Here is a 19,875-nt window from a genome sequence, read left to right as displayed (position 1 = left end):
AAGGACCAGAGAGACACCTCTGCTGTTAGAAGTGCTTGCTGCTTTTGTAAAGGACACAGGTTCAGTTCCCAGCATCTGATTCAGATGACTCCAAACTTGCTGTAACTCCAGTTTCAGGGGATCCACTGTCTTCTGGACACCAGAATATATGGAGTGTACATAAAGTCGTGCATGTATATGTGTATACACACACACACACACACACACAGAGAGAGAGAGAGAGAGAGAGAGAGAGAGAGAGAGAGAGAGAGATACACAACCAATAAATATTTTAAAAGAACTGTTGTAGAATTTATTTATCCCAATCTGGGATTTCTACCCCACTTTTAACCATTTAGTTCCCTGATAAAAAACACACACACCCTTTATATTTACAATAAGCCTTCATCAGCACAAGTGCTGGGCATATATCTACCGTCTATGTTATTCAGTCTATTTCCTATTGATAATTCTGAGTTATTAGTTACTATGTTTCATCTGGGCTGCTCTTAACTCCAATTGGCTAGCCCTCAGGGCTACATTTTCACGACTCACCTAACCCATGGTGGCTTCTCCTCCATTCACCTTCTTCTCTCCTTCCTGGTTTTTTTCTAACCCCCTCCCCACCAACCAAGGAAGGAACCCTAAACCCCACCCATGTCTCTTCTGCCTACCTATTGGCTGTTGGCATCTTTATTCACCAATCAGAAATAACTTGGGTGCAGGGTCACATAGTGTCACTTGGGTCTACCTGCAGACTCTCTTTTCTGGGACAAGGAACCAGTATTATTAGCATTAGAATATAAGCAGCAATATTGTGGAAGTTCTGAATCCTACATAAAAAGACAAAAAAAGAATATAAGCAGCAATTTCCTTTCTATGTTTAATGTTTTGCCAACATTAGTATTACTTTGGCATGTTAATATTTCCAATAAATATAATAAAGATTCAGAAGTGTGCCTGTGTGTGATATACATGTGTAGTGTGCATATATGTGATATATGTGTCTGTACATAAAGGGGTGAGGGTCAGAGGAGGATGTCAGGTAGCCTGCTCTGTCACCTTCTACCATATTTCTCTGAGACAGGGTCTCTTTCTGAGCCTGGAGCTCACTAGCTATTTCCACTAGAAGCCCCAAAAGTCTATCTTACACCTTTGCACACCCACCCCTCCCCTCAGCACAAAGGTTGCAGGTGCAGGTGACACAGACAAACTGACTTTTTACATGGGTGTTGGGGGCCACTCTCGGGTCCTCAGGCATGCACACGGGTCCTTACCTACTGAGCCATTTCCCCAGCTACAGGAGTTAATCTTAACATCTAGGGAATTAATTTAATTCATTTTTATGTTTTTGTCACAAATAGTATGATAAAGTGATAAAAGATTAATCAGTAATAGTTTTTTTAAAATTCTCTCATCCACTTGATGCGTGGGGATTGTGTGAGGATAGGGGATACCCAGGGGGCCCCCACTAGCTCAGAGGAGAAGGGGAGGGGGAGTGGGGGCAAGGATTGTGGGAGGAGGTGACCAGGAGAGGGGCAGTGAGCAGGATGTAAAATGAATAAGTAAAGTAGTAATGGTAATAATGATAAATAATAACCCTCTCATCCAAGATGAGACCAGCACAAAACCAGATGGCTTCAGTGTACAATACTACCAAGCATTTCAAAGGAGAACAAACTAACACCAATTCTGCTTGTTATTCCACAAGAGAAGTTGAAGGAATTCATCCAAACACATCGGAGGCTAGCACTGTCCTGATAACCAATGCAGATTAGAATACACGCACATGTAGGTCTATGCGCACAAACATGCACACGTGTGCATGTATATGCCCAGTATTTAAACTTGTAATGAAAAAGCACTGTTTTTTCATCTTATATTTATGTACTGAGATGCATAGCTTTTAAAACTTCTTTACATGAAAGCCTTAAATACCACTGGGTTGCAACCTCACAGAGAAGAACTCAAGCAGGGAGATATCTATTGTAAAGAACAACTTTCTTTCAACTAAGTAAGCCTTTTTAAAGTAACCCTTGGGGGCCCACTCGTTGGTGTGGGAAAAGGAGGACACCCAGAGCCCCCCCCCCTCCCCGTAGCCCTCCCATAAATCAAGCCACTACAATGAGCAAGTATGTGATGGACAGCTGGGAGAGAAAGAGATGCCATAGAACAGTGTGAGCATATGAAGAGAGGTTCAGGTAGAGATGTGATGGTGGCTAGAAAGGAACAGCCTGTCCCGCCACCTGAGGCCATGGTGAAGTCCCAGCTCATGCTGCCGCTGAGAGTCATATCTGAGTCCATAGCCATGCAACAGGAGGGGCCTGTGTTGATGTCTGTGGTTCATATTGCCACTAAAGACCATGCAGATGTTTTTAGGCGGGGTTGCACCTGTGACTATGCTGATGTCTAAGGGCTGTGCAGAGCTGGCCCTGCCCCTCACCACCTGCAGCACTTGGGGAGAGCACTATCCCCCGGCCCCACCTGGGCATCCCAGGAGAGCTGGCTTTGGTGGTGTGGGTATGAATAAGCTGGCTCTAAGGGCATGAGAGCAGGAGAGCTGCCTCTGCCCCTTGCCCGCTGCAGCTGGCTGGGGCAGTGGTGGAGAACTAACCCTGATGGTGCAGTCGCAGGGGAGCTGCTGGGCTGACCAACTCAGCTACCACCCAGGCCTAGATCCATGGCTTTGAGTTGGCTCACACCAACATCTATCCCCAGCATCTGAACTGTTGGGGTGTATGAAAGGCCCAGCTCTGAAGATCCACAGCTGCAGAATCTCCGTGGCACAGGGCAACAACAGGATATCTGAGAGGAGACCCTATGAGGGTCCATTACTGATGGTGTAGCATAAGCCAAAGCCCTTAAGCCAGACCAATGACTCGTGCCATGAACATTTATAAGTGAAGGTGTGAGGCTGAAAGCGTGAGCTTCCATGGTGAGGTTGTCTTTGTGCTTTTTTTATTTTAATTTTTAAAATTCTTTTGTTGCAAGGGCAGAGGGGAGGTTGAAGGAAAGGGAAGATGAGTGGGATTAAGGTGCGTGACGTGAAACCCACAAAGAATCAATAAGGAGGTTTGTTTTGTTTTTTGTTAATAGCACTTGCTGCTTTTCCGGAGGACCTGGGTTCAATTCCCAGAGCCCACAGCAATCATCTCATGACTGTCTGAAACTCTACTTCCAGGGGCTCTGATACCATCTTCTGGCCTACATGGGCACTGAACACGTGTGGTGCATGGATATACTTGTAGGCAAAACAGCCATGTGTGTAATAAAATAAAGTAAAATTTAAGCTAATCTTTATATACATTATGCGTGCTTTGTGTGATGTAAAGCCGTGAGTGGCTCAGTACCCGCCACTAAGGCAGGTGGGCTCACCCCTCTGCCCGAGGTTTGAAAGAAGGTGGCTAGGGAAATTTTGCTATCCTGTACTTTAAGATGTAGGGTCCCATTGGGCTTTGGGGGGTATTACCAGTGTCTTGGGGAATTTGTATACGAGCTCTTTCTTCCTGTGACACAATTTAGGTCCTCTAATCACAGGAAAAGTAATTGATATCTGGGTGCATGACACTATTTGGTTCCAGAGATAAGGGCTATCTTTGGGTCCTGAAAGTTGAGGGACAGATGGCTTCAGGTCACTGGCAGGCTCTCCAACATGGGTGCAATTTACCAGAGAGTTAAAACTCCAGCCTCCTGGAGGGAAGGCTCCACACTGTCTTGTTTTTGAACCTAGCATTCTAAGCAGTAGAGAAGAAAACCATCTCTGGCTGCCTGTGACTTGGTATGTGAGCATCTCTGTACCTCTGGCCGAGGGCTGGCAAAAAATGGACCTTTGTGTTTATGGATCTCTCACCCCCAAGTTGATTGTGCCAGTAAGAATATAGGCCGACCAACTGCCCAGGCTGGGCAGTGCAGTGTTAGGGAAGAGGAAGCCGAAAGCAGATGAGCTCTGGAGGTTCTTTTGGGCATTGACGGATTTTCCAAGTAGCTTTCCGCGCCACTCCCCCGTGTTTAATCTTCCCTGTAGCGTGTTGGGAGATACCGTGTTTGATCTTGCAGTTGACATGAAGCAAATCGATGTTGAACGTCAGTGCGTCGACAGAGAGGAGGTGGATGTGCTTAAATGGCTGTCTTGGGACTTTGAAGCCAGAAACTCTTAAGACAGCAGGGACCCCTTTGTCTGGATGAGCTGACATCAGGCATGTGAACTTTAAATAATCGGCCATCGGATGCAGAAACACTGCCCATTTCCAGCGCTTGTGTTTCAAAACCTGCTTTTGTTGTGCAGTTTCGTAAGACTGTTGCTCTGCCAGATGCAAACCTTCCTGTGGTAATAGGGAGAAGGTTGTCTTTAGATCATTTTTGTGTTTGACCGTAATCTCCGGAATTAGAAAAGGGGATCTTTTATTTTGCTAATTTATTCTACTTTGCCATTTTATCTCATAGTACTCAGAGAAGTCAGGGTAACTAAGGCAAGGTGACTTTGTACTGCCAGCTTGGGAGTAAAACTGAAACAGTTCCAAGGGCTAGCTCTGTTTTCTCTGTGAGTACATTGTTTCTTCAGATAGCTTGTGCTGGAGTAAATGGTTAATTTACTAAATCTCCCAGATTTCTTGTGTTGACCGTGGCCATAATGTATCCTGATTATTTTGGCCTAAGAATTAGTCTATAGTTGTTTTTTTTTTTTTTAATCAAAGGTTAGAGAAAGCATACAATAGGATTAAGTAAAATAAGATTAATCATAAAGATTTGCGAATGGGTGGGGCCGTGCTGGAGAGAACCCTCGGCAGTTAAAGAGGAGGACACAGGGTTAGCTCCGAGCAGACACACGGTGCCTCACAAGGGTCTGAGACTCCAGCTCCGGGGGATATGATTTCCTTTTTAGACTTCTGCAGGCACCAGGCATGCGCATGGTGCACATGCCCTCCTTCAAGCAAAAGCAGCCATAATAAAACAGAAAAATAAATACTTTTTTAAGTTTACAAATTGATATTTGAACGTAACTAAAAGAAATTATTCCTATGGCACAGGCATCTTTGATTCAGACTCTGTGTGCTTTTACTTCTCCTATATAGTTTTTCTTACTTGCCAAATGAGGGTTTTTCGTTTTTTTTTTTCGTTTTAATGTCACGTGCTCACCTATTCTACCTCTAAATGAATAGCAATGGCACTGTGCTGTTTTAACAAAATCTCAATTGCGCCATTCTACCAATGAAGACTTGGGAGCCAGATGCTGGGGTGTGAGCCTGCTAGCTCAGAAGGCAGAAAAAGCACCCAGCTGACCTTCTTCCTCAGCGCATGCCCCTTCAGGAATGCCCTTCTCTCAGAAAACCTCCTTCAAACTCATGCCCCTCCCTTCTACTTCCTGTGCGTCTCTCTAGCCACCCTCCTGACTCCTTCTTACTCTCTATGGTTTTTAATTAATAATCCTATGTTCACTCTTGGATTAAAGGTGTACACTAAGGCCGAGCTACACCAGGACTAAAAACAGTTTTTCCCATTAAATGACGCAATCTCCGGGGTCACAGTGCTCCAATGTCCTGCAACAGCACTGAGGGACATCAGAGAGTTGACTGTGGTCTGACGTGTCAAGTTATGACTTGTGTACAATTCTAGTGTAGTAAAATAAATGTTTTTCTCATAGAAAATGCATGTGTGCTCATCCTCAAACCTTACCATCAGAAGATGGCTGAAGAACTGTCCCTAAATCAAGTGGCTAACTAGATCTGGGCAAGTCGATTCTGCTCTGACAACTGCTCCTACTGAACTGAGGGTAGGGCCACATAAGCACCTGTTGCCAGTCGGGCACACTGAGGCACACAGCACAGTAAAGGTGGACCTGGTGCTAATCAAAGCAGTGTACCTGGCTAACCCAGGCTTGCTCTCATCTCTCAGACTCGCTAATCTTTCTTAGTCTAACAACCAATTGTTTGGGAGTAATGTCAAGTTCCTTAATCACTTTGATCTAGTTTCCTTTAACTGTTTCTCCTGAAACTTAATAAGCAGGTAGGTAAGTGTCTGGCTCTGTCTCCCGGCTGACCTTTAATTTATATTAACTCTTGCTATTTGTAGGTGGTGTTTAAATGGCAGATAGAAAGCGACAGTGTGTTGGCATGGGGAAAGATTTAAATCTTGGCGGCTGAGCTGACTGACTGGGGAGCTATAGGGTTAAAAGTTCCGGGTGTGTTTTTTTTTAAAGACTTATTTATTTTATTTTAAAAGCATGAATATTTTACCTGCATATATGAATGTGTATCACATGCATGCCTGGTACCCATGGAGATCATAAAAGGGCGTTAGATCCCCTGGAAAGGGGTTCTACCAGGTGGTTGTGAGCCATGCTGTGCTGGGAACAAAACTCAGGTCCTGCAATTTCAGTGAGTGCTCTTAACCACTGAGCTATCTCTCTGGCCCCTACAGCTCAGATCTGTATAGTTAAAATGAAATGATATTGATGTCTACTTTGCCAAGCTATTTTGAAGATTCCATGAGTGAATACAGGTGGACTGTTTAGAATAGTGTCTGACACATAACAAACACTCCATAAATACTAGCATTCATTGGTCTTCTCAGCTATTTCTGGGACTCGCCTGATTAGCACTTAGTGATGAGTAGACATCGGGTTGATCTCTGCCTCTGAAGATGCCCTTTAAGGGACAGCCCTGGAGAAGATGTCCCCGCCTGCCACTCATTAGCTGGCTGCCCCTCCCATCTAAACTGGCCACCAGGGCCACACAAAGCAGTATCTCTGCCTGGAGACCAGGAGCCAGACTTTATAACCAGAATCTCCTCAAAGTATCTGCTGTGGGCTCCCTCTGCTGGCTCATCTAGTCTGTATGCAAATCAGTGGTGGGATAAACTTAAAAAATTTAGCTTTAGGTTTTGAGGTGTGTTTTATGAAAGATACATATGAGAATTTTCTTTGGTAATGAATACACATAACACATGCTCACTTTTCTTCCTGCCGTTGGCATTTTGTGTTAGAATGTTCTCACAGGTATCAATTTGGGGGAGTTTCACAGTGATTTCAAGTGGGACCAGTCATGACAGGCTGAACCACTTTACAGCGTGGTCCCAAAGAACTGGTAATGTTTTATTTTACAATATGGTAATGAATATTCTAGAATCTTATTTTCAGAGTCTAAGTTTTTGTTTTAAAAGTCATGATATGAGAACTTACTTACTTAATATTCTTCAAAGGTCATAGCTTATGACTCCTGGGGCAGCACTGTATCAGATAGTAATACCTCAGGTTTATTGAGTGGTTGATCACTTATTAGGAGTCATAATCTATCAATAAAATGGGCCACAAATTACCCAAAATTCGCATTTTTTTTCTTTATGTTTGTATAAGAGTGTTAGAGTGTGGATACATTTATGGAGACTAGGGACTTGGAGCGGCTAGGCTGGCTGGCTGTTGAGCTTCCAGGACCTGCCTGTCTCCACCTCTCCAGCATGGAGACCACAAATACCTGCCATTACGTTTGGCTCTTTGACATGGGTTCTGGGAACCTAAGTCTGGTCCCTGCATTTGCATGGCACCCACGTGACTGACTGGACCATTGCAGCAGCCATAAACTTGCGTTTACAGGTAATTATTCCGTGTCTTTCTGTTTTCCTCCTCACAGTCTCCTGTCATCCATCTCTCTTCTTCTCTTGTTACTAGGATCAAACAACATCAATCGGATAACTGCAAACACGGAAAACGGGGAGAATGAAGGAACCACCAAGATCATTGCGCCTTCCCCAGTGAAAAGGTCTGTGTGCGCCGTTGTACGCTCTACGAAAGTTCTTTCCCTCGTTGGCAAGGCTAAGAATCTTTTCCCTTTGGTAAATTGATTAGCACTTTAAACTAGGGGCTCTAGTAGATAGAGTCTGAGCCTAAGAACATGTCATTATGTCAGTGAAATTCAAACACTGGAACCTGCCTCTCATGGAGGAAGTCACAGACAGTATGCGCACGCAGTCTGCAGCATGCATCGGCACGCTGACAGTCCCATGTGGTCTTTAAAGTCATCATCCAGCGGACTAGCTTAAAGGGGCTGGGGGAGTAAAGAGGGTGATGTTTTTGTTTAAGATACTGTATTCCTCACAGTGGCTCCCTGAGCCATTGCCCTGGGATGAGGTTAGCAGCTTTAGAGATCCCAGGCCTCAGCATTCACAAGCTATGTATGAAGACCCGTCATGGTCCTTGGCATCAGTTTTCCCAGGGCCATTCACTGGAAAAAAAAAAAAACAAAAAAACTCCTCTTAATATGTTATATGGATTGGTTCCTGAAAGATCTGCTTTGTTCTCTGTTAAGAGAGTCTTAGAGTAATTTTTTTCCGGTCTCCAATTATATCTATGGAGTAGCGTTATCAGTGCACAATGAGCAGCTTTGAGGAGTTGACTTCCCCTAGAGAGGCCATCCCACTTGCATCATGGAGAGGATGCCCCAGCAGTCAGAGCTGAGTGACCTGCAGAGACGCCTTAGATGATCCTCCACCCCGTCTTCTGTTAGTTAACAATGGCGCCTTCATTCGACTGCTCCGTAGTGACTTGGAGGAAGCCTAATTCCCCAGTAAGAAAATTACAAAAAATGTGAAGAAGGTTCCAGAGCTGTGATGTTTCTCCTACGCTTTTTGGGGCCGGTCTCCTTTTCTTCGGTTCTGGGGCACTCTCCTTACAAATGTTTCTTTTGGAAGGGCACATTCTTCACCTTTGAATGTGTCTTCGTTAACTCGGTTTCCCTAGTTGGACTTGCATTGCTGGGTGGAAGCAGCTACACCTGCAGGTACAGGGCAGGCTCATGACATAGGCAACATAAGAGCAGCCATCTTCCGTGAAATGCAGACCTCCAAACCTCACCGAGGGAACCCAGTCCCCTTCCCATGCCACTGCCCTGCAGATGAGAAGGAGTTTGGGGAAGGAACATAGTAACTGTGTCACCTGAGATTTTGTTACTCTTTAACAGGTGGTTGCTTATGGTTTTCTTTTCATCTCTCTAGTCTTCCCTGTCTCCCTCTCCCCTCATTTTTCTTTCCTACCTTAGTAAACACATACACTTTGTGCTACAACACTAGAGCTTCACTGTTTGTTTGTTTGTTTGTTTATTTATTTATTTTTAAACTTTTTCTCTGTTCAAAAGGGAAGCATTTACTTTGAAAACTTGATCTTTGAAAGTTTGGTTTTAAATTATTGAACAATATATTGAACCTATGTAAAAACATGCTCACTACTAAACCTTTGATGTGTGTACCATTGTTGGATGTACCCTGTGCAGGTGTGCAGTATTCCTCTGTGGATAGAGTGTTTCTTTTATTTTTACAACACCCTTGTTATTTTCTCTGGTTTCTTTCTCCTCTTGTTGCTGTTGCTAAGAATTCTGCTACAGCCATATTCTGTAGCAAGTGCCCAGATCCCTCTAAGGACCAGGATTAAATGTCGATTAGCAGCTAAGTAACTCTTTTTCTCTGCAAGCTAAGACTCCAGAGGAAGCGAGAAGTGACCCCCGTGTCCTTCCGCTGATCTCTTCGGTTTCCCTGGGTGTGCCTGAACAATTTGTTGGGCTTGAGTAACAACTCAGTTATATTTACATTCTTAGGGCAGAAAGATGATACTAGGTCAGGAAATGGCATTCTGAAGTCATTCTGATCTGGAAGGATGGAGCCAAGAGATCCGGAAGCTGGGCAGAGGTCAGAAAGAGTAACCTGACCCTCCCCAGGGTTAACTTTCAGGGCTTCAGAGCCAAACTTGGAGCCAGGGAGTCTGGCCAGCCTCATGTGAATGGGTGCCCTTTTCCATTGCTGTGATAAAACACGTTGGCCAAGGTAATTTATAAAAGAAAACATTTAATTTGGGGCACGTGGTTCCGAAGGATTAGAGTCCATGGCCATCGTCATGGTAGAAAGCATGGCAGCAGGCAAGCAGGTGTGGCACTGGGGCAGGAGCTGGGAGCTTGCTTCTGACCCTTAGGCATGAACCAGAGCTAACTGGGAACTAACTGGGAACAGCACGGGCTTTTGAAGTCTCGGTGAGTCTTTAAACACAGCAGCCTATACAGGCCAGTTTCATTCAAACTACTACACACAGCTTCTCTTCCTTCTCTACTTGGTAGCAACGATTGCTTCTCTTCCTGGGAAGGACTCTCTCCCCTATCCTCTCTCCTCCCCCCCCCCATCATTAGGAAAGTGTTCTCTCTTGTGGAGTAGGACTCCAATTCAATCAGAAGGCATTTGGTTAGCCCCATTAATATTCCAGTATTACACTTGTGGGCACATGTTGCCTGGAAGTCCAGGATTACAGAGCTCAAACTGTTCCCTGCTGCCTTTTCTCCCCCAGTGGCCTACATAGCAACTTTCAGCACTATGAAAGGAGGGGGAAGGTTTCCAGATCATTCTAGCTTGGTTTCTATAGATGCTGCAATCAAGTTGTGTTGTTTCCCACAACATTGTGGTCTTACCGCCTAGTTATGGTGACGAGCAAGAGCAATGGCAACCACCTCTGTCGTTCTGAGAGTCTCTGCGGCCTCTCTGACCAAAATCCAGAGGAAGGAAAGCAGCTGGGTAGAAATGAAGGAACCCAGATAGAGATGATCACAAGGCATATGCTGAGGGCTGGCGTGGGAGCTGTGCAGTTTCTGAGCAAGACTGTCCAGTGGAACCGAAATGTAACGTTGCATGCTAAGACAGTACAAGCATAGGAAAACTCAGTGTACACAATGAAGGGGTTAAACAGGAACTGCTTGTGTGCAGCAGGCCGGTGACATGGCTACCTCCTCACTAACAGGCTCCCCTTCATCCATGCCTTTAGTTCTGCCATCAAATTCATTGTAACGGACAACTTAATTATTAAGTAAAAAGTATTTTTATTATGAAAAAAAGAAAACTCCTAGGAAGGTATCCCACGCCTGCCATTGAGATTTTTATCTAATAACTCATGGCTTTTGGAGAAAGTACTATTATTTATACAGGATACCTGTTTTAAACTCCTTTAAGATGTGCATATGTGTATATATGTGTGTAATTACACACATATACTACAATATCATATATATTTAGATATAGCATATTATATACAGATGATCCCTATGTAGACCATTCTGGTTCTAAGATCAGAGATCCATTTGCCTCTCTCTGCCTTCCAAGTGCTGGGAGTAAATGCCTTTGCCACATACCCTGACTTAAATTATACTTTTAAATTAATTTACCAAGTAGTGGTTTTGTGTAAGGCCTTTACACCTTTCGTTTTGGCTCACCCAGTTCCCATCATCTTCTCTTCCCTATTACAGTGGAGTCTTTAGAAAGTTTCTTAACAGTCAATCAGCCTGGCTGCTCTTCCCATAAAGCAATATAACTAGAATCAGGGGAGAGACACCAAAGTGCTTACAGGCGAAACACATTTACTATCAGTCATCTTGGGTTCTTTTCGGAAGGAGTCACAACTGTAAGCACGGAAGTATGTGTACATATACATCAATGTTGTTTTGCCTTCTGAATAAATCTGTAAATTACCATAATTTATTTTTTGGTCAACTTATTTTCTATTCTTTGTTATTCAAGTTTTAAGAAAGCAAAGAATGAAAACAGCCCTGACCCCCAAAGAAGCAAATCTCATGCACCTTGGGAAGAAAACGGACCGCAGAGGTAAGGAGTCTCTCTGCCTTTGGAGAGAAAGCAGGGGAGGGATGCGTCCTAGCTTGGTCAGTGGAGGGAACTAACTGCTCTGTGGCTGAAGTGCTGAAGTGGGAGCCAGCAGCCTGTTCCCTAATGTGTTGCCTTTTAGTGTGACAGAAAGGAAAACCAGTGTGTATAAAGAAACCACCTATATATAAGGTTGTTTAGAGCAGTGGTTTCAGCCTGTGGGTTGTGACTCCTTTGGGGGGGGTCACATATCAAATAACCTGCACATCAGATGTCTACATTATAGTTCATGACAGTAGCAAAATTACAGTTAGGAAGTAGGAAAGAAATCCTTTTATGGCTGAGGTCCGCACAACACGAGGAACTGTTGCAGCACTGGGAAGGTTGAGAACCACAGCTCTAGAGTGAGGGTGTATTTCTGAAAACATTTCCCAGTGGCAGAAATGCTAACACTCTACGCTGGACTTGTGAAGACTCCCAAGCTGACACATGAACTCTTTCTCTTACTCCAGCGGACTATACAACTCCTCCAGTGACCGCACTAAGTCACCAAAGTTTCCCTGTGCCCGGCAGCGCAACCTCTCCTGCGGCAGTGACAATGACTCCTCGCAACTGATGAGGCGAAGGTGGGCGGAACACAGTTCTGACTCCAGTGGGACCAGAAGCTTCCTGTCCTGGCCATGCGGTTTTAACGTGAGCCTCAAAGGGCCACTACTGTTTGTCTCCTCAAAGGGCCACTACTGTTTGTCTCCTCGTGGTCACTGCAAGCTTGTTCTTTTTGCAAAATAATGCAAGTTAGGGAGCTTGTTGTATTTATCTGAAACAGTTTTAGAGCATATTTTTATAAAATGTTTATGGTCACTTGCTCTCTGTATTTAAATTTAGAAACCATAGGTATTATGCTAACTATATAATATGCATTGCAAGGCATCAATAATATATGTTAAATGTTACCACGTTGGAAAGTAGAGCTACACTTAAAGCCCGTGTGTCCTGTCGCCTAAAGTGACGCTGCTGTGTTAGCATTTGTGAGCCTCCTCCAAAGCAGAGGCTGTGAACCTGCTGCCTTCTACTGAGAAGGACAGAGTGCATGTGTGACTGTGGATGCATGACCACCCCGAAATTAGTATCAGGGTGAGGACCGAATATCTGTGTGGCTTACTCGGCTTAAGCATGGTAGAGGCAGCGGGACGCACAGGCTGGTGGTGATGGCAGAGCCTTGTCTACTCCTCTTAGGGAGGATGATCCGTGGGAAGGAGTTGGGACTGGGGCTTTAGATATGTCTCAGGAAGTTAGGCTGTGAAAGAGAAGAGGGACGGGGGTGGAGGGAGGAAGAGTTCTATAGAGTCCAAGTTTATGTTGAGGGCTGGAGAGATGGCTCAACCAGTAAAGGTGCTTGCTGCCAAATCTGATTATCTGAGTTCAATCCTGGGACCCAGATGGTGGAAGGAGAGAACCAAGTCCTTCAAGCTGTCCTCTGACCTCTCACTTATAAGCACTAATAAATAAATGTGCCATGTTAAGAAAAAGTTTATGTTGATAATATTAAAAGCTAAAAAAAAGGGGGGGCATTGACAGGGAAGTTGAATATGTGTGGAAGGTAAGTGGGTTGTTAGTGAAGGTGATCGAGAAGATGGTGGTCTGGGACTCATGGGGCACATGGAGGTGGGTTGGCGAGCAAACCTTTGTTGTCAAGGCAGTTCTGTAAGAAGCAGGGAGATATCGTTAAGTTTTTACTTCAGGTAGAAGGAAGGTGGGAGGAGTCTTCTTTGATGCTACCTTTGCCTTTGGGAGGAGAAAGCAGAGGCAGGCTAATGCAGAGGCACCTCAGCCAAAGGGAGTGTGGCCAGTGTGCTACAGAAACTGTACTGAGGTCAGAAAAAGGTGTCCGACTGTTGAATGATTGGAGCGCGCAGTTGGGACAGCAGCTTGTCAGTGCACACGCTTGTTCAGTTCCTTCTGGCCGCGGATGCTCAGCTAGCTATCTGGGGCTGACCCAGAAAACCTGGATACTCTGGGGAAAAAAGCAGAGCTGAGGAAGTACTGAGCGCTGTCATGTGGGTTACTGAGTGGGGACACCATAGACCGAGGTCAAAGGTCAGATAGGTGAGCAAGCAGGGATGCCCACAGCTTACATGTGGTACATGTCTCCTTACTGGAAATGCGCTATGCTGTAAAGAGTTATGTGTATGTGTTGGGGAGGGGTGTGTGTGAGTGTAGGGGCCCGCAGCGCTCAGTCCCCAGGAGCTGGTGTTACAGGTCACTGTGAGCCACCTGATAGACTGAGCTCAGGTCCTCCGTAAGAGCAGTGCCTGCTCTTACCTGCTGTGCCATCTCTCCAGTCCCATTTTCTTCCACCCCATAACTGTTGCTGGAGGTCCTGTTAAAACTGAGGCGCTTTGGGCTAGAGAGATGACTCAGGGGTTAAGAACGCCGGCTGTTCTTTTGGGATCCAGCTTTGAGTCCTAATTCCCAAGTAGCAGCTCACGATTGTCTGTAACTCCAGTTCCAGCAGACTCAGCACATTCTTCTGGCCTTTGAGGGCACCAGGCATATACATGGTATGCAGGCAAAACACCCATACATATATAACAAAAATTTTAAAATGAGACAAAAACACAGAGCCACTAAAAGGAGTAACAGGGGTCACAGCACTCTTCAGCGGGCAGGTTGTGATTCCGATTCACGTGTTCTGTCTCCAGTGCCTGTGTGTGTGTGTGTGTGTGTGTGTGTGTGTGTGTGTGTGTGTGTGTGTGTGTTTAAGTTTAACAAGATGCCCTATTAGAAGTGCTTAGAGGTAAACAGGAAGTAGGGGGGTTGTGATGAGAGAGCAGTGAGTTTGGAGATGGTTGGAGATAATAAAGGTCAAAGCGTAACGAAGGTGTAGCTTGGTGAGTTGTGGTGGGCGAGGCCATTAAAGAAGAGATAAAGAATTGCAGGCCGGGACCCAAGTGAGAGCTAGGACCAGCTGGAAGTTGGCTTAGAGGGCTGCAGACCTAGAAGCCAAGGCCAACCCTGTGGTTGGATGAGGGTAGCTTATTCAACATGGGCATTATGCCTAGGCCACAGTCTCACGGTAGATGACTGGGTGCTTGAAGCCAGAGGTGGTGTGTGGAGTCTTTGGGACCTGTCATCGGACTGGACGTGTAGACATGATATAACTGTGTGGCAAGTTAACCAGCCCAGAAGGCATCTGGATTAACAGATGTGAAACTCTGCCTGCTTTCTCAGCCGTGGATCATGCTGCCTTCTGTAACTCCTTTTGTCTTCCTCAGGAAAGCTCACAACAGTGGCGAAGACTCAGATCTCAAGCAGAGGAGGAGGTAAGGAAGGAAAGGGAGGAGCCAGAGGGGAGAAGGCGAGAGTGGAGACGTCTCCCCATCTCCTACGCCTGCTTCATGTCTGCATCGCCAGCCTTTGCCTTTTAACGCCAGTGTCAGTTGGATCTCAGTCTTTCACTCTGTTCTGGCCCTTGCTAGTTCTCCTTGTTTCCTGTTCCTTTTGTGACTCTGAGGAGCTGTCTCGAGCTACGTCCTGCCATATTCTAAACCATTTCACCAGTTAGCAACAACAAACGTTGTGAGTGTGTGTGTGTGTGTGTGTGTGTGTGTGTGAGTGAATGTGTGAGAGTGTGTATGTGTGTGTGAGAGTGTGTGTGTGTGTGTGTGTGTGTGTGTGTGTGTACAGCTGGATTGAGCAGGCAGAGATCAGATGGTAGCTGAAGCTGTGTTGCCCAAAGGGCCAGCAAATGGCCTGGTGGGCTAGTCTTGGAACTCGAGGGCTATCCCTCACACCTCATTCTGTTGGTGAAAACTGTCACACAGTCAGCACAGATTCAGAAGAGTGGCGATAAGTCTACTTGTACCACAAGGGTCTGGGGAAGCCAAGGCATCCCTGGTTTGTCCTCCATGTTTGTTTTAGCTTTGCCATGCTTGCTATGCACGGTGTATCTTCTTTCTGGGGATTCCCATCACGTGGTTTCCTCTTCCTCCTGCCCAGCTCTTTCTCTGAGCTGTAGACTTAGCTCAAATGTTTGAATTCAGAAACACTTCTTACTGGGGGAGGGATAAGATGGTTCTTTGTGTTTGGATTCATGATTTTTCTATAAAGTTAATTGTAGAGTGCCAGATGAACCTGTCTGTAATCGTCATAAATGTTTTTTTTTTTTTTTTTCTTTTTTGCTTTGTCTTCAGGTCACGCTCACGCTGTAACACAAGCAGTGGTAGTGAGTCAGAAAATTCTAACAGAGAACACCGGAAAAAGAGAAACAGGTAACAGCCCAACACTGTAGTCCCTAGACCTGTGCTATCTGGACTGGTGCTGGCCATAGGATCCGTTGTGCTCTGCAGGCCTGAGCCTGCCTTCTTCATTGGTGGCCCAAAGGCCATTGCTTTGTATCACCGATCTAGGAAACCTCTGCTCTTGTGTGTTTCGTATCTCAAGAGTCAGATCATTAAATAGCCTGATAGTCAAAGTACCTTCTTGTCTTTTGTTCAGGATAATTCTATACTTAGGGCTTTATGTATGTTGGATTTATCTGAGATGGGGAGGAATTTGCCATTTGTGCAGGGAGTTCTCCTTGAAGTACCTCTGGATGTGATTTTTCTTATCTTATCTCATCCCATAATGATACTTATATCTTAGAGAGTCTATTCACTTAGCTTCTCTGTATCTACATGTGCTTCCAGGCACATGAGGTGCACCAGGTACTTAGTCCACTTTTGAAGGACTCAGTTCTTTAGAGCTTGCTCGTAAGATCAGTTGATATAATGAGCATTAGTGTTGGCTTAATGTGTACACCACTTCTCTCCAGGTACAAACCATTAGCTTATGAGCAGCAGGTATTCATGAGCTATGGAAACCCCACCAGGCCAGGCAGCAGAGGATTGATTGTCACTTGTACCAGACTAACCCAGTGGTCCTTAACTGGGCAAGCTCTGCCCTTCCAGAGGATGTTTGGTTGTGTTTGGAGACATGGATTTTTGTTACACTGGGATGGGAGCGATCACTACTGACCAGAGCTGATGCTAAGCATTCTCCAACTCCAACGTAGAAGGCAGACATCATAGAAAAGGTGCATCTGCTACTGAAACATCAGTGATGCTAAGAGGAAGCGGGAGGGAGGGCAGGCGGGCGGGTGAGCTCTTCCAGTTACCATGGGGCTCAGGCCCGCCTGTTCTTTTCTAAGCCATCTTCTTCTTGTCTCTGAGATGGAGCAGGGAGACTGGTCTCTAAGGTCATTCTTCAGTGCTTGGGAGCTTTGTGCTGAGCATGGATGGAGTGGCCTGCACTCTGACTGCAAAGCCCGTGTAATAGTAGCCCAGCCAGCTAGCCGGCATCTCCAGGAGCCTCTTGCTTAGGAAAGCTTTCTGCCTCCTGCTCTCTTAGCCGCTGGGATCACACTGGACAGCCGCAAGATCTCCGTGTGTTATGACACTCCTCAAAGAAACAATTTTGGTTTGTGTATCTGTGAAAATCCAATTATGAGAGGCATCTCTCCCTTAGGTGCCCTCTTGCTGCTGTAAAACCAAGCAGTTTTGTACAAAGCAAAACAAATTGCTTGCTTCTTCTGCTGAAAAACTTGTGCTTATTCATCACATCAGGATCTGTTTTATTTAGTGTCCTCCAGACTGTGCTCTGTAATGGCCCACTCTCAACTGTACAGAAGATAACCTGTTTAAAAACAGTGTCTTGGGGGCGGGGGCCAAATGTGCTAAGGGCAACAACCAGGTCCTTAAATTGTTCACTGCTGGTCTGGCTGTGCTGGCTTGTGTCCCTGCTAGCTGCTTGTTTCCTGGGAGTGTTACCTCTGTCTCCCACAGATTGTTTTTTTAAACCAATTGAATAGGTGTTAGAATGGCATTGCTTCTGGATGTATAGGTGCTTATGTTCTTTATAATGGCCGTAATGAGAAGCCGCTCTTGAAGTAGACAGGAAGGATATAGCAAGCTTTTTCCATCGATTTGACCTGTGGCAGGATTGCCCCAGGATCACGCGAGTTCCTGTGTCCTGAGAAGATGAGGCACAGCAGACAGCAGGCAGAGAAAGATGCATGTTTGGCTCGGATCGCCGTCCACACAGGTTCTGCCTCGGCAGGCAGGTGTGCACGGAAGGAAGGCTCAAAGTCTGCTCGTCCCTCTGGGCGTGCACTTGCCTAACTCCAGCCCCGCCCTCGAGGGAGCCATTGCTCTCTCACCAGGAGCCTCCTTTTATATCAGAGCTGAACGTGGACGCTTCAGCTCTTCTCCTATCAGGATGTCTTCTGTGTACAAAAAGGACTGTTTCAGTGCTGTCCTGTGCTTTGGTTTGGGGTGACTGTAGCACTGGCCACCCAGAGCTTGGTCCGTGTTGATGTTCTGGTTCCTTGTCTCTGCTGCGGGAGCCTACACCCTGATACACCCCACTTTCTTGTCTTGGTTTGGGAAATTTTAACTTGGGAGCAGCTTTTGGGCAAACTCATTTTTGCATTTTTATTAGCATATTCTAATTATAATGTAACAATCTGTTTGATTATGCCATTTTCATACATGAACTTGAAATGTGTCAATCATGCATCCGAGCCAAACGTGCATCTTCCTCTGCCTGCTGTCTGCTGTGCCTCATCTTCTCAGGACACAGGGACTCGTGTGATCCTGGGGTAATCCTGCCACAGGTCAAATCGATGGGATAAGCTTGCCCTCCCTTGCCCTTCTTCCCGCCCTCACCAATCCCATTCCTCTTCTCATCCAGTCTCCCTTCTACTTCCAGGTCAGGTTGGTTGGTTGGTTTGCTTCTTCCTTCCTCCCTCCCTCCCTTGTTCCCTCTGTCTCTCTTCTCTTCTCTTCTCTTCTCTTCTCTTCTCTTCTCTTCTCTTCTCTTCTCTTCTCTTCTCTTCTCTTCTTTTCTGTGATGATGATGACCCAGTCAATGGATTTCATTAGAGTTGTAAAAGATCTCGCACCCTTTACCAATTTCTATACCACTGAAGAAACTGTTCCTTCCTTCCCTATCCATTGTTAACTGCATACAAATCCTTAGGGAGGGGTGGGGCCCTGCAAGGCCCTCCCCCTTCTGGCCTAGGTGTTGACCTCCTAGGCTTGTGTGTAGGTAGTCATGTATGCTCTGAGTCCAGGAGTACACCAACCGTGACAGGCTCAGACGACAGTGTTACATTTTGCCCTCCCCACCTGACTCTGTCTCTTACAAACCTTCTGTCTCTTCATCGTCAGGGTTTCCTACACTTTGGAGGAGTGTTCCCTTCATGTCTGAGCATTCAACAGTTATTTCATCTCAGTGCTTTAACCATAGAAGTCTGTGGAGTTACCACTGACCACGGCAAAAGGAAGCCTTCCTGGCCAGTGCTGACATTAGCACTATTCTATAGCATAAACAGAGTTGTTTAGAAGGCAGTTTGAAAGGCACATCATGCCTGTCAAAACAACAGTAGTAGCTTCCCATCTAGAGCTTACAACTTTTACAGCCATGGGCTTTTGACTGGGTTTATGGTGCTAGAGGTGAATTCCCACCTGTGGAGAAGGCCTCAAATCCAGCCAGAGAGCATTAGTTACTCCCAAACTAACCCTTGCCACAGCTACACTAGTGGGTTCATCTTTCCTAGCAAGTTAGTACTGTTGCAGATGAGGCCCACAGCTGAATACCCCAGCAACCTACATATCAGCGCCCCATACCGTGAGGGTTAGTCGGCAGGGAGGGAAGAGGTGTCCAGCCCAGTTGCAGCTTGATTCTCTTCTATGTCCCACAACTACAGTGAGTGGCTTCTTTAGTGATTGGCTCTCACTCTTCAGTTCTAATGGGCAGCTAATGGCAATGGCAATTTAAAGGTGTGTGTGTGTGTGTGTGTGTGTGTGTGTGTGTGTGTGTGTGTGTGTGTGTAGTGTCTCAGGGTCCTCTCTGACTAGCAGCTTGTAGAGCAATAGATAGGCCCACTCCTGGCCCTGGAATTTCCGTTTTATAACCCATGGCTTCTGAGAGCAGCTTCATTCATCCTCGCAAGGTCTCCCATTCAGTTTATTTTATTTTATTTTATTTTATTTTATTTCTGAGTAGTTTATAAGGTATCAGATTTCTCTGTGGACTTCCCACAGGCTACTAATTCAGGTTGCATCCCTCCCATCCCCCTAAGTGTTTTCTCTTCTTCGAAGCAAGCACCAACTCCCTGACACAGCTTACTTCTGTTCTTGCTGAGGGAAACTGTAGCCCCAGGGAGTGGAGAAACTGCCCTGCAGCATTCTGGGTTCTGAGGGTCTGTGGATCTTCAGACAGAGTCATCTGACTTCT

General features: G+C 45.7%; 1 protein-coding gene across 12 annotated transcripts in view; it reads left to right on the top strand.

Annotated features, from left to right (window-relative positions):
* The window catches only part of Epb41l4a (erythrocyte membrane protein band 4.1 like 4a), a 211,158-nt gene that overhangs the window by 167,157 nt on the left and 24,126 nt on the right, over positions 1-19,875 (top strand). For all 12 annotated transcript variants that reach the window (XM_006525628.4, XM_006525627.4, XM_030250327.1 and 9 more), the window contains 5 exons: positions 7,643-7,733; positions 11,518-11,601; positions 12,111-12,224; positions 14,874-14,921; positions 15,792-15,869. In XM_006525628.4, the coding sequence (XP_006525691.1) occupies positions 7,643-7,733; positions 11,518-11,601; positions 12,111-12,224; positions 14,874-14,921; positions 15,792-15,869 (415 nt within the window). The remainder of the gene's footprint in view (positions 1-7,642; positions 7,734-11,517; positions 11,602-12,110; positions 12,225-14,873; positions 14,922-15,791; positions 15,870-19,875) is intronic.

Source organism: Mus musculus, chromosome 18 (assembly GCF_000001635.26).
Source record: "Mus musculus strain C57BL/6J chromosome 18, GRCm38.p6 C57BL/6J".
Lineage (NCBI taxonomy): Eukaryota > Metazoa > Chordata > Mammalia > Rodentia > Muridae > Mus > Mus musculus.
This window is presented reverse-complemented; position numbering and strand designations above follow the sequence as displayed.